This window comes from Rhincodon typus, chromosome 17 (genome assembly GCF_021869965.1).
Source record: "Rhincodon typus isolate 14 chromosome 17, sRhiTyp1.1, whole genome shotgun sequence".
Lineage (NCBI taxonomy): Eukaryota > Metazoa > Chordata > Chondrichthyes > Orectolobiformes > Rhincodontidae > Rhincodon > Rhincodon typus.
Window position 1 is genome coordinate 37,071,440 of NC_063348.1, and position 15,490 is coordinate 37,086,929.

The 15,490-nt window shown below is 40.5% G+C and overlaps 1 protein-coding gene across 1 annotated transcript in view; it reads right to left on the minus strand.

The window, feature by feature from the left end:
- Positions 1-5,650: 5,650 nt before the first annotated feature.
- Positions 5,651-15,490, minus strand: part of olfml1 (olfactomedin-like 1) — a 33,781-nt gene continuing 23,941 nt past the window's right edge. Inside the window, exon 3 of the mRNA XM_048607159.1 lies at positions 5,651-9,209. Within this exon, the coding sequence (XP_048463116.1) occupies positions 8,410-9,209 (800 nt within the window). The 3' untranslated portion in view covers positions 5,651-8,409. The remainder of the gene's footprint in view (positions 9,210-15,490) is intronic.

Consider the following 15,490-nt stretch of genomic DNA (forward strand, 5'->3'; position numbering starts at 1 on the left):
ACGTGTATGAGCAATCAGATATGTTTTGTGACCAATCAAACTTATTGCTTGAAGCTGATTTCTATTTAACCTTTCCAGAACTGACTCCATTGAAAATGCAGTTCAAAGGCAAATGTTGCAATTCGAGTTCATGTGGAAGGTGAATTTCCATTAGGAAGCGGTGCTCCTCCAATGTAACTTCAGCGGAAGAGCCACAGAAGCCTTGGAACAACACTGTGGAGTTACAGTAGAAAACCAGTCATACCACAGAAAGAGAGACCGATTATCCAACATATCATACATGAGCTGGCTCTTGGTCTTTCCAGTTAGACACGCTACTCAATGCTTTCCCCAAAGCCCTAAATTATTTTCTTCCATGCATTTTTATTCCCTTTTCAAAGTTACTATTGAAAATCCTTCCATTGCCCTTCCAAAGAAACATTCCAGAACACAATTCATTGCATAAAATTAAATGTCTTTATCAGCTGTCTGGTTCCCTTGGTGGTGTTAAACCCTGCGGTCGTTGTGGTATAGGTGCAGCAATACTAATGTTAACGAGGAAGTTAAAACCAAAAAACTATAGAAACAATACAGGACATAAGGGGACTGTTTGGCCCATCCAGTCCATGCTGACCCAAAGACACCAGATGCTCTTTCTAATCCTATCTTCCTGCACGCCACCCCAAGCCCGCAGTTTGCAGCACTTAAGGTGCAGATCCAGGGTAATTTTCAAAAGAGTTTAGGGCCTCTGCCTCCACCATCAACTCACACAGTGAATTCCAGGCACCCACCACCTACTGCCTTTAATGATTTTTCCCCACATCTCCTCTAATCCTTATGTCACTTAATTTGAATCTATAACCCTTGGTTTTTGAACTCTCTGCCAATGGAAACAAGTTCCTCCTGTCTATCTTTACCCCTCACAGTTTTGTATACCTCAATCATGTCACCCCTCAGCTTTCTCTGTTCCAAGGAAAACCACCCCAGTCTCTCCAATCTCTCCTTGTAGCTTGTTCTAGGATTTCAACTCAGCAATAGAGAAGGGATGGGGATAACTTTCCAAGTCAGGATGGTATACAACTTGAAGGGGAATTTGCAGATGGTGGTGTACTCATGCATTTTCTGTTTTGTCCTTTCATGTGGTGGAGATGATAGGCTTGGAAAGTGTTGTCAATGGAGCCTCAGTGATTTGCTACAGTGTACCTCTTACATAATGCACGCTGCTGCCACTGTGTGGTGGTGTGTGAGATGTGAATGTTTACATTGGATCATGGTGCGTCACGGAAACAGATTGTTTTGTCATGGAGGGTATTCAGCTTCTGGAGTGTTGTTGGAAACGTACCCTCTCAAGCAAGTGGAGTGAATTCCATCATACATTTGACTTGTGCCTGAACGTTGATAGATAGGCTTTGGAGACTCAGGAAGTGAGTTACTGTCCTCAGAATTCCCAGCCTCTGACTTGCTATTCTAGATATCATATTTATATTGCTGGTCCAGTGAAGTATTTTCATTGAATAATAACACCAGGATGTTGATATGCAGGATACAGCGATGAAAGGTAGTGGGGACCGAGAGTGCAGGGGTGTCGGAGTCTCTTTTGTTGGAGATGATCACTGCCTGACACTTGCGTAGTGTGAATTTTACTAGCCACTTAACAGCCTAAGCCTCAATGTTAACCAAGGGTCATGGAAGATTTAGACACAGACTACTTCAATATCTCTGAAGGGATTGAATGTTTCAGATAGTGGATAGTGTACCAACAGTCCCTTCAGAGAAGTTGTGGATGTTGCTGAACACTGCAATCATTAGTGAACATCCCATTTCTGATCTTAAGATTGTGGGAAGGTAAATGATGAAGAAACCTCAATGTGGAGATGTCCTCAGGGAATGGTTGCACCAACTGGATAGCAATATACATCAAAATCCTGGAACTCCCTCCATAACAGGACCATGCATGTACGTACTCTACATGGATTGCTGCAAGGAATTTGCTTTGACTCTCTTCTTAGAACAATGGGGATTTACAGAACCCCAAGTAGATATTTAAATCAAGAACAGAAATTGCTAGAGAAACTCAGGGGGTCTAGCAGAATCTGTGGAAAGAAAGCAGAGTCAATGATTCAGGTCAAGTGACCCTTCATCAAAACTTTAAACATTTAGACCCATTTAATGTGGACTCGCTAGTTACTGGAGAAATCCAAATCTAATTCCATTGAACAGCCACTTGCCCACAGCTGTCTGCTTTTTAAATTATCCAATTTTCCTTTCAAGGATGCAGCAGTTACTGCCTTCACAACTCCCTTTGTCAAAGTATTCCATGTTCCAATTACACACTGTGCAAAGACATTTCTGCCAATCTCCTTCCATATTCCTTAGTGCAATTTTAAATTGTTCAGAACTCATCACAAGCTTCCCAGGCAGAGGAAACACTTTTTCCCACGTTTGTCTCATCTATGACAAACTATGTACTGCTGTTGCACTAAAATGTCCATCTGACAGGAGTAGGCCATTTAGTCCAGCAAACCTGTTTCTCCATTGAGTGCGATCATGGATCACCTGTAAATCTAACAATATTTTAACGCCCTTGGCTCCATGTAGCAAGCAAAAATCTATTGATTATTGATTTAAAGTTATTAGTTAAGGTGACATGTATAGCTTTCTGCAGGAAGGAGTTCCACACTTCTAGCGAACACTGGAATATAGTCTCTTGAAGAGGACTACAATGAGAAGGCAGCAGTGTGATGTTAATGTCACTGAACTATTAATCCAGTAATCCTAGTTTAATGTTCTGGAGACAGAATCACGCCACTGCAGAATGTGAAACTTGAATTCTACAAAAGATCTGGAATAAAAAGTTAGCCTAACGGCAACCATATCATCACTGCCAATTCTCACAAAAAAACCCATCTAGTTCACTAATGTCCTTTGCAGAATGAAATCTGTCATCCTTACCTGGTCTGGCCTACATTTGACTCAGACACGACACCCAGCGATGTGGTTGGCTCTTAGCTGTCCTTTGAGCAAGTAGGTATGGCCAGTAAATGCTGGCCTAGCCAGAGATGTCCACACCCCATTAAAGACTATTAAAACAGAACGATGCCCTTGAGTTTTAATCAATGCCCTCTGATTTAGCTTGGCAAGACATTCATTTTAACAAGCAATTGCTTGGATCGCTATTGGATGATAATAAATAACTGAGAACAAAATGAAAAAGAACGTATTTTGGCATTCTGTTATTTATTTATACTTAGCATAACTTACAGAAATCTGAAAAATACAGTCAGTCACAGGTTATGATATTGCTCACAATGTAGGCTGGTGAACTAGAAGATGTACAATTAACGTGCTACCGTGCCATCATTACTTGGAGGATATAATTACAATGTGACAGAACTACATAGGAATTTTGATTGAAAATGTGGAAGCATGCAGAGATACAAGACTTTTGAATTATATAGTTGGTTTTACCATCTGTTGGTCTGGTCCTTCCAAATGTCTGATTTTTTCCCAAGCATGAGTTTATGATTTTGGCTGGCCATGCAAAACAAGAATGAAACTCTTTTCACAGGGAAGAAAATATTATCACATATTGTGTTAACTGGGGACTCTACTGTTAGATCTAACAGTCTAGGCTCATGATCCATTCTGCTTCTCATGTTCAGTTTTCAGGAGGTTAACACTCGTCGAAGTGGAGAATTATTAAATAGGATTCAATAAATTTATAACTTGTGATGTGACAGCAAGCCAAGAGCAAAATTGGTTCGAGGTTATTGTAAAATCACAAATGTTTCACAGATATCTTTCGGGGAAGAGAATCTGCTACTCCTACTAAGTCAGACCTATATGCCACTCTCATCTCATGTTACAAGGTTGGCTGTTAATGCAGATAGGTAATAAATATTGGTGTGTCAGTGTGACAAAATCCTAAGTGCAAATTAATAAAATGCACTGTAGTGTTGACACCTGATTCTTGTAGGGTTTATTTGTCATTTTTTCCCAAACTCCAGTGCGACAGTGTAAAACAGTCCAGTGGGAGGAATACAGTGACCTGGGGCCAGAGGTGGAGAATTAGAGGACAAATTATAACATCTTTTAAATAGTTAAAGGTCATATGGTGTTTTAGAAGGGAGAAATTGATGTTGGACAGTAATCTGAGAATTTGGAGCTGTAGCCATGTGATAAAAGTCAGAAAGAGTTATGGAGGAGTGGGGCCAATGTGATACAGGGGTACACCACTGATGACAGTACAGAAGATTTGGGGTGAGTTTATGTGTAGGAGGCTGGTTTTGGAAGGTTGAAGGGTCTAAACTGGACTTGGCTCATTTTCAGGCAGAAAAAACATTTTGCTGAACAAGATTCTGTACATTTTGTGGGGGTGGTGTGCTTTGTGGCTCAGTATGTTGTACAGTTTCTACCATTTACATCAAGAGTATTTGCATTCACTCAATTTTCTCACTAGAGCAATGGGCAAGAAAATTACAAAGCATCAAATAAAGCAGTGTGAGGTGAGATTGAAATTGAGCAGAGGCACTAACCAGGCAACTTTACACCAGTGAAACATAATGCCAAATATTGAAATATTGGGCAGGGTAAATTGCACGTGTGCAATACTGTACTGCAAATATGGCACTCTGAATTAGAGTCCCATTTCAACCCTCCCCACATATCAGGAGCCAATTTATCTTAAAGACTCACGTAGGAATAGTTAGCATCCTGAGGAGGAAAAGGTGCAAATCTTGGCGGAAAAGCTGGGGAAGACAATGGCATCTAACAACTCAAGCAATACAGTCTTTAGCACGTTCTCCAATTGGCTTAGCAATGCTGTAGCGCTGAGAAACCCAGTGCCTTAGCTGAATACTTGACAGTACAAACTGAAATTCACTTAAGCAAGGGTTCGCCATCACCCGCTTCGGGCTTCAAGTAAAGGTTTCAAGAGGTTGTCTGCAAAGAAAAATGACTGATGTGATGATCAGCCAATCAAAACTGGAGTGAAGAGAAATTTTAGCTGAGACTTCTTGCCAATAAAAGGATGCTTTCCAATGAGAGTCAATCAGAGAGTTTGTGTGTGTGTGTGTGTGTGTGTGTGTGTAGACAGTCTTCGGTTGGTGTTTGACAACAGAGAGATGGAGGGAAAGAGAAATCAAGCTGATCTGTAAATGAAGCAGTGGGTGTGGTTGGTGGATTGCCCCAACATATGATGGGAAAATCCAGAGTGAGGAAATGCATTGGAGCACTAAGCAAATTTTATCTTTGTAATTTAAAAAAAATGCTTTTGTAAAATGGCAGCTGGCTAGAGTTGGACCTATTGTGGATATTACAGTTGTGAAGTAAAGAAACTTGCATTTATGTAGTACTTTCATGACCACCAGATGTGTCAAAATGTTTCAAAACCAATGGAGTGTAGTCTCTGGAGAAACTTGGGGAACATCATAGAATCATTGGGCTATTGAGTCCATTGAGTCTGCACCAACCTCCTGAGAGCATCTCACCCAGATCCACCCCATCCCTGTAACCCTATATTTACCATGGGTAATCCACCTAGCCTGCAGATCCCTAACACTATGGAGCAATTTGGCATGGCTAATCTAATTAACCTGCATGTCTTTGGACTGTGGAAGGAAACCGGAGCACCCGGAGGAAACTCACGCAAACGCAGGGAGAATGTGCAAACTCCACACAGATGGTTGCCCAAAGATGGAATCGAAACCAGGTCCCTGGCGCTGTGAGGCAGAAGCGCCAACCACTGAGCCACCGTGCTGCTCTTTTTCACTCTGTAAACCCATAAGAGTGAGATAATGACAAGATAATCTGTTTTTGTGATGACGATTGAACATGTCATGGGATAATTCATCTCCTCTTCAGAAGCCAGACAGGGCTTTGATTTAGTGGCTCTTCAAGAGACAGTATCTCCAACAGTACAGCATACCTGCAGTACTGCACTGAAGTGTCAGCTTGGATCAAGCCCTGAAGTAGGCTGGAATCCAGAAAATTCTGACTCAGAGACAGAGCTACATGGCTGGCAGTTTTCAAACTTTCTCCCTGGGATGTGGCAAATCCAGCATTTGTTGACCATCCCTATTGCCCTTAAGAAGTTTGCTTGGCCATTTCAGAGGCAACCACATTGCTGTGGATCAAGAGGTGCATTGATCAGAAAACAGAATGATTTCCTTTCCACCAGCTGCTAGGAGGACTGGGTTTGTACCCATGTGACCAGAGCGTTTGTCTAGACCTCTGGATTACTATTCCAGTTACATTACTATTTTATTGTCCAAAGTCCAATATTTGGATGGGTTTGTTTATACGTTTTTGGAGTCAGAGTGTGCATGTGCTGCTTGTGTGGAAAACTCTGGTCAAGGCTTTTTACAATGAATCTGCAAATAAGATGTTTTTGACTAAGTCATTAATGCAAATATTGTTGATGTACATTTTGACTGTGTAATTTCAGGACTGGATTTACAAGAGTGGGAAAGTTACAATCATGTTATTGTCTGTTGTACCATTTGGGAACTGAAATTCTATCTAGCAGCAGGTTTACACAGTATATGCATTAAAAAATGCTTGCTTAAGCCACAAAGAACTTGCAAATTGGAAAGATTATTCTACACAATATCTTCAGAGTGCAGAGAGAAAAAGAGAATGTCATCACAAAAAGGGGAAAAGCTGCAACATAGCAGAGAAGATGCAAATAAAGCAAATTTAATGACAAATGTATACATTTAATTGTACAACTGAATTTTATACAGAAAAAAAAACTTATGTTACAACAGGGGACAGGAATTTTTATAATATGGGGAGAGGCTATCAAAGCAAAATGGTTGAGAAGCCCTGATTTATAGACATTTCAATTTTCCTGAAATCAGACGAATTTTTAAAAAGGTGAGTGGAGATGATCAAGCAGTGAAATTAATTGCATTTTAATTAAATGCTAAAAGCTTATAACATTGCCTGAAAAAAAACCTGTGCACTGAACATATTAAAAGCGATGCCTTTGTAATTTAATTCATTTGCGATGGAAAAGGCTTATCATTAATCGTCTAGTATAAAGCTTACCTCTTATTAGACATGGTGGAGACTTCATCATCTTTATGAGAAGCAATTTCACAAGATTTTAAAGTGGGGAAAAAGTAGATCCAAAGAAAAATCAATCATCATAAAACAAAATGAAAAGCAGCTTGTACAGGAAAAGATGAGCCAATTTTTTGGTGTAATGTACCTTTGTCAGGGTCAGGAACTGGAAGGTCTGCAATGTCTCTTAAGGGAACTGAAAGATTTCGGGAGGATGTGATGGAGTTGGAAGAGGGAAGAGCAACAGACATAAACAAGAATCTGTTCTTATAGTTCCCTCTCACTATCATGTTGACATGACCTTAAATACTGCCTATTCCTCATCATCATTTTACAGTCTTTCAATATAAATACCTAAACTTGCTGCCTCTCTGCAACAGGCAGCAACTATCTGGCTGTTGATTCTGGAGTTGAAAATGCACAACCAAGGGACAAAACAATTTAAATTTAATGAATTGTGAGGCCAAGATGTTCCTCCTTTTGTCTTCTCATGGATGATCCTTTCTGGAAGACAGAGCAGTTACAAATTATAGTAGGTGATTAGATTAGCCTCTTGCAGAAATGTAGGTGATGCACAGAAGATCTGTTGATGTCTATGAACAGCAAGGACAGTCTTGTCTACATTTGAGTAGTTTCCTGATCACATTTTGCAATACCCACCATTGTCTCCATACAGATATGATCAGTGTATTCTGCTGTGTATTATTAGCATTTCCAGTTTTGTTTTACCTGTCCTATTTTGTTTCATAAGAATATCTTAGTAATGTACTTATGAAGTGAACATTACCAGCCATGTTCCAAAATTACCCTTGAAGGTGAGCTGCTCTCTTGAACCAGTGGAGTTCCTATGGTGTAGGTACCCTGACAGCGCTGTAAGGAAAGAATATTGAAGGTACAGTGATATATTTCCAAGTCCCAATGACATCTGACGGAGAGGAACTTGCTGGTGGGCGGTGTTCCCAAATATCTGCAGCTCTTGTATTTATAGGTGGTAGAAGATGTAGGTTTGAAAGGTATTGCCAAAACAATTTTGGCAGGTTGCTGTATCTTGTAACGGGTACACACTCCTGACATTGTGTGCTGGTTGTGGAACAATTGAATGTTTATGGAATTTATTGGGATTTCAGATAAGTACTATGTCCTTGAAGCCATTAAGTTTCTGGAGTGCTATTGGAGCTGCACCCATTGCCAAATGGAGAGAATTCCATCACCCTAATGACTTGTGCTGTGTCAGTGGTAGAGAAGCTTTGAGTGAATTAAAACTAAAAGCCAGTCATTCTGTTTGGGGGTTGGGTGGATTATACTGATCAAGTTGCAGGTATGATAACCATTAGTCGGCATTTTAGGATAAAAAGATGAAAATTATTAGAAAGAGGGCCGACTTTCCAGTTTATTTTTTGTGATGAGTTTGTAGATTGTCTGATAGCCATCATCCCAGGCGTAGAGTTGATGTTCCCGGGGGTTGTAATGGATCATGGAATGTTTGCCATAGCGCTTGGGGAAGTACAGGACTGGCAAATCAGCACTGGTGACCACATCAGTGACGTCATAGAGGCACTGGACACGAGAGCGACCGCCATGATGGGTGTTGTAGACAACGTAAAGGGTGCCGCAGATCATAAAGGCCGCCTCAGCTCCCTTGCTGGAGCAGGAGGTGTCCCAGGAGTGCTCCACTGCCAAGCTGCCGTGGTCAATCTTGGTGATGATGATGGTGCCGCCACTATCATCCGGTTCAGCATGGATGGTCCAGAGGCCCTGCTCATCCACAGCCATGTCAATGAAGGTGTATGGTGAGAGTTGGTAGGCGGGCACTCGGCCTGCCCCCTGCAGAAGCATGCGGTCTTTAACTGTCCCATTACGAATGTCGAACTTGACAATCTGGTTGAGGGTGCCGTTGCGGTGGAAGTACAGGTAGCCGTTGTACACTATGTGACCCGTCCCCTGCCAGGCAAAAGGGAGGGTGACTCTCTTAGCCATTTTCCTGCTTGCGCTTTCTGTGAAAGCCTTGATGCCTCCAAACTCAGTGAGGACATTGCCATTGGTTCCACTCAAGAAATAAACCTTCTGAAAATCTCGGACGGGGTCCTTTATCCAAGAACCTTGGGACTCACCTATTTTTTTAACAATTTTTAATGACTTGATTCCATCGAGCAAGAGGTTGCAATCTGCAAGAGAAGGGTGGGTTCAGGGGAGGTAAAAGAAAATAGAGATAGCACTTTAATAAAATCTAGATTAAACTCTAAAACCTAGATTAAAAGTCTGAAGCATATAATTGATTTTGCAGAGAACACTATTGCAAATTATCTTTAATTAGGCCACATAGGAATAGAGGTTTGGAGGAGGCCATTTCGCCCTTTGATCTTGTTCTGTCATTTGATGAGATCTGTAACCTATCTGCATATACTCATTGTTTTCCCATATCTCTGAATACCTCTAGTTAACAAAAACCAATCAACCCAGGACTTAAGATGGTAACTAATGGATGGGTGAACAATGCCTTAGGGCAGATGAGTCACCTGGTCAGGATGGCTTGATAAGGGAAATGAGGGTGGCGACAAGAAAAGGCTCAACATTATCTTCCAATCTTCCATGGATATGGCAAAGGTGGCAAAGGCTTGGAGAGTAGCAAATGTGACACTCTTAATCAAGAAAGTGTGTAAAGGATACTAGTGCCTTTTTACCAGTAGTTTCAACATCCATGTATATGGCACAGTGGAGGCTCTTTGAGTCTCTGTTGACCTATGTACATGAATCCCACTTTCTAGCACTTGATATTACATTTCAAGTGCTCATCTGTGTACCCTTTAAAGGTTGTGAAGTTTCCTTCCAGGCAGTGCATTCCAGATTCCCATCATGCTCTGGGAGAAAACATTTTACCCTCTAATTCTCCTGCCCTTCATCTTAACATTATCTTAAAATTATGTCATCTCCTTATTGACTCATCTAAAGGGAAAAGCTGTTTTCTATCCACCCTATCCATGCCTCTTATAACCTTATACACCTCAGTCAGTACCCCCTCAGCCGACTATGCTGCAAAGAAAACAATCCTTACACACTATTCCTCTCTTAAACTCTCTATGCCTCAGCATGGTGTGTAAGGTCTTAGAAACAATAATCAGGGAAGAAATTAACAGGCACTTGGAGAGGTGTGACTGACTCACAGAATCAGAGTCACAGAGTCATGCAGCACAGAAACAGACCCTTTGGTCCAACCCATCCATGCTGACCAAGTTTCCCAAACTAAACTAGTCCCACTTGCCTGCGTTTGGCCTATATCCCTCTAAACCTTTTCTATTCGTCTACCTGTCCAAATGTCTTTTAAATGTGTTAACTGTACCTGCATCCATCACTTTCTCTAACAGTTCATTCCACACACGAACTTCCCTCAGTGTGAAAAAGTTGCTCCTCGGGTTCCTTTTAAATCTTTCTCCTCTCACCTTAAAAATATGCTTCCTAGTTTTTAACTCACCCAACCTAGGGAAAAAGCCTTTGCTATCACCTTATCTATGCCCCTCATGATTTTATAAACCACTATAAGGTCACTCCTCAACCTACTATGCTCCAGTGAAAAAAGTCCCAGCCTATCCAGCTTCTCTTTATAACTCAAAACCTCCATTTCTGGCAATATTTTGGTAAATCTTTTCTGAACCCGCTCCAATTTAATAATATCCTTCCTATAGCAGCGCGACCAGAAGTGTACACAGTACTCCAAAAGTGATCTCACTAACATCCTGTATAACGTCAACATGACGTCCCAACTCCTATACTCAGTGGTCTAAGCAATGAAGGCAAGCATGCCAAAAGCCTTCTTAACTACCCTGTCTATCTTGTGATGCAACTTTCAAAGAACTATGTACCTGAACCCCTCGCTCTCTCTGTTTGACAATGCTACCCAGGGCCCTACCAAAAAAATCCTATCCCTGTTTGTATTACCAAAATATAATACCTCACATTTATCCAAATTAAACTCAATCTGCCACTCCTCAGTTGATTGACCCAATTGATCAAGACCTCTTTGTAATCTTAGATAACCTTCTTCACTGTCTACTATATCACCAATTATAGTATTATCTGCAACCTTACTAACCATGCCTTCTAAATTCTCATCCAAATGATCCCCCTACCCAACTCCCTACTAGTTTAAAGGATCCTGAAATAGAACTAGCAAATTTCCTCACCAGGATATTGGCCCCCTTCCAGTTCAGGTGAAACCTGTCTTTTTTGAACAGATCTTTTCTGGTCCAGAAGAAATCCCAATTACCCAAAAATCTGAATCCTTGCCCACTGCACCATCTCTTCAGCCATTGGTTTATCTGCCCTATCTTCTTATTCCTACTCTCACTAGCACAAGGCACCGGGAGTAATCCAGAGATTACTACCTTTGAGGTTCTGCTTTTTAATCTCTACCTAACTACCTACATTCACACTGCAAAGCCTCGACCCTTTCCCTAATTATGCTGTTCATACCAATGTGTAAACAAGCTTCTCACTGTCCCCTTTGACATTATGCTGCAACCATTTTGAGATGTCCTTGATCCTGGCACCAGGATAATCCTTAGTTCACGCTGATGGCCACAGAATGTCCTGTCAGTACCCCCCGACAGGAAAATCCCTGATAATAATTACTGTCTTGAATCTTGATAAACTCTGCTTAACATAAGATTCATTCTTGGTGCCCAAGATCTGCCAGCCACTTCTATTTTCCTCTGAGACACTATCTCCTTCAATAGTGCTCAGAACAGTACATCAGTTTGAGACAGGAATAGCCACAGGAGACTCTGAACTCCCTTCCTCCCTCACCTGATGGTCACCCATCTATTTGACTGAAATTATGGTATAACAAACTGTCTAAATCTACTAACTATCACACCCTCTGATCTTTAAGGAGTTTTATTCTCTCCCTAGTTGTTCTTAATGTATTTGCTGAATCTGTTTGGATTATCCTTGATGTTATCTGCCAAGGCTATCTCATATCCCTTTTTTGTCCTCCTGATTTCCCTCTTAAGAACGCGCATACGCTCTTTATACTCTTCATACTCTTCAAGAGATTCACTTGATCCCAATTATCTATACCTAATATATGACTTCTTCTCATTCTTGACCAGAGCCTCAATATCTTTATTCATCCATTGTTCCCTACTCTTACCAACCTTACTCTTCACTCTAACTGGAACATAATGCTTCTGAACTCTCGTTCTGTCACTTTCAAAAGCCTCCAACTTACCAGTCATCCCTTTGCCTGTGAAGAGTCTCCTCCTATCAACTCTTGAAGGTTCCTGTCTCTTACCATCAAATTTGCCTTACTCCAATTAAGAACTTTAACATTTATACAAGGCCTATACTTTTCCATAATTATTTTAAAAAGTAGTAGAATTATGATCACTGGTCCCAAAGTGGTTCCCCATTAACACTTCAGTCACTTGCCTTGCCTTATTTCCCAAGAAAAGGTCAAGGTTTGCTCTTTCTCTATATTATTGATAAAGGAAATTTTCTTGAACACATTTAACAAGTTCATCACCATCCAAGCATCCAAGCCCTTAACACAATGACTGCCCCAGTCTATGTTTGGAAAGTTAAAATCCCCTACTATTATGACCCTATTATTTTTACATATATCTGAGCTATCTCTACATATTTATTCCTCAATTTCCTTCTGACTTTTGAGGGGCTAAACTACAATCCCACCAATAATCTTCTTGTTATTTCTGAATTCCACACATATAGCTTCACTGGGCAATCCCTCAGAAATATCCTCTGTCAGTACAGCAGTAATGTTTTCCTTAATCAAAAATGCTACTCTCTCCCCACTCCCCCACCTCCCCACCCCCTGCCCCCACCCCCACCAACTCTCTTGCCTCCCGTTCTAAAGCATTAAAAACCTGGAACATTGTGCTGCCAATCCTGTCCCTCCATCAGCTATGTTTCTATAATAGCTATAATGACCCAGTTCCATGATCCCGTACATGCCTTAAGTTCATCTGCCTTAGCTGTAAAGCCCCTTGCATTGAAATAAATACCGTTTAATTCATTGTTCTCTGGCTTGGTCTAGCCTGCCTTTTCTAATTAATGTGCACATTTCAAATTCAGAACCATCCTCATCTGCTTTTCTATTCTCACTATCACTTTGAGCCAATACATACCTGTAAAAGGTAAATTGTAATGGACTAATTTAATTGAATTTTTTGATGAACAGAAAACTGATGAAGGGAACGCAGGAATAAGGTACATATAGATTTGTTGTTCTTGGAATAGACAGTGTCAGTGTCAGCTTCAATACAACATTTAATTTAGAATATTTTTTAGTATAGGTTCATCTGCTCTTCAGATTGGCTCAGGACAGATCTCAAAGCACTTCTTCAGACAGTATTCATCAACTGTAAATACGAGATGATATTGCTGCAGGTATCTCCCCGGAGAGCTGCTGTAGTTCCAACCTGCTAGCAGAGTCTCTCTCACATGTCTACTGAGCTCACAGTTCTATCATAGCATATCTCAGAGGCTGATCTAAATACCCATTAAGCCTTATCTCCACAGGATAGAAAGCAGCAAGTTGTGGGAGCTGGATGTTTTTCAAACTAGACGATGGTAGACAGTGGCATTTCCAAAAGGTCAGCGCTAGTACTGCTGCTTTTTTTTTGTAATTTTATAATTAGCATGAAAATTGGAACATATAGGGTCATATTTCAAACTTTGCAGATGATAGCAAACTTGGAGTATGAATGTGGAATCTCTTGTTCAAAGCTGCATAAGATCAGGAGATACAATGTGGGAATAAATATGGTGGCTGCTTTTGTAATGAACACAGTGCCAACTAAAATTATATTTGACAGTGGAGGTGATACCAAACAGCTGCATCTTAGTATCAATGCTTTCTCCGTATGTGTTAGCATATGGGGTATTTGGGACTTATGCTAAGCAGAATTAGAAGAATTCATCAATCTCCTTAATAATTATCAACCCTCCTTAAAGTTAAAGCCACAATACACAAGGGAAGCATTCATATCAGAGACATCACTCTATTTAAATTAACATATGACAACAAGAATCAGCAAGTTTTATTAAATAACTGACACATACATCAACCAAAAATAAAACCACACTCCTTCCAGAGAGTTGTGAGGTCTCATATGCTCAAAGCTACAACATCTCAACTTTTATTACCCTTTTTATGGCATCTCAGATCTCAATCTCAGATTTAACTTTAATTGATACATGGTATTCCTTACAAAAGCATCCACTATATTTCTCCCCATATAGTATCTCCTGACCTTATGCAGCTGTAGACAAGAGATTTCACATTCATTTACAAGAAATGCATTTTCTCAGCAATTTTAAGATTTCTTGGCTCCAACTTTGGTGACTATTTGTTACCATTAAGAAAATGTTCTCCCTGCCCCTTTGTAGGCTCCCTCTCCCTAAACCCACTTACATCCTCTTTCACCTCTTAGAAATATTGCAGGTTTCTTCTCCCCAACCCCTTGCATCCTCCCTTTCCCCTACTCTTGCAGTTTGTTTCTACCCTTCATCAATTTTGCAGAATCCTTCTTCATCCCACTCATTTTACTGCCTCTTCTTCCCCATAATCCGTTTGTAGTCTACTCCTCCGTACCACCACATCCCTCCCACAGCCTCCTGTTCTTCATAAATGCCCTTGCTGCCTTCACCTCCTCCTCTGTAACTCCCTTTGTAATCTTTTGCTCCCCCACTCTTCTTGCAGACGTTTCCTCCCCTCCCACCCAAACACCCCGTTTTTATTGATCTGTATTTTTGATTGTGGACTGAAATGGCAAAAAGACTCTTTTAAAAATCAAGAATTTTAAAAACCTTGTGCAGTTGCAATAAGAAATCCCTAGTCTTATTCACCAACCCCCTTGAAACAAGGGCCAACATTCCATTATCCTTCCTGATTATCTGTTGCACCTCTGTGTTAGCTTTCTTGTATTTCATACAAAAGTACTCCCAAGTCCTCTTTGTTGCAGCTTTCTGCAGTTCCTCTCCATTAATAATCATAACACTATTTTTTTTGTTTGTTTATGTCTATGTCTGTCTGGTGTAATTTTACAAATGAGTTAAAGCTTTAACTAGTAGAGTTATCTATTGATAATTGACCTGTAGCTAGAATCTATCTACTTGTAATAAATGGTAGTTCTCATTAAGTACAAAAATCTAGTCCATGTTTTCTGTCAACCTGGAACTACAAAGACAAGTAAATCGGGGATTTTGTGTACTTTGGTAAAATCTTTAACTTTTGAGATGTCTCTGGGAATAGTCAATTTTTATTCCCAGCATGCTACCCCAGTGAGGTGTAACACCAGGTTAATCAATTTTGGTGCCCATTGATTTATAAATGTTGATCTAGTAGAACACTGCAATTGTTCTTCCCAATAGCACAATGGGAAATTTTTAATCACACTGGGAAAGCATGGTGAATTGTTGCTTAAAGTTA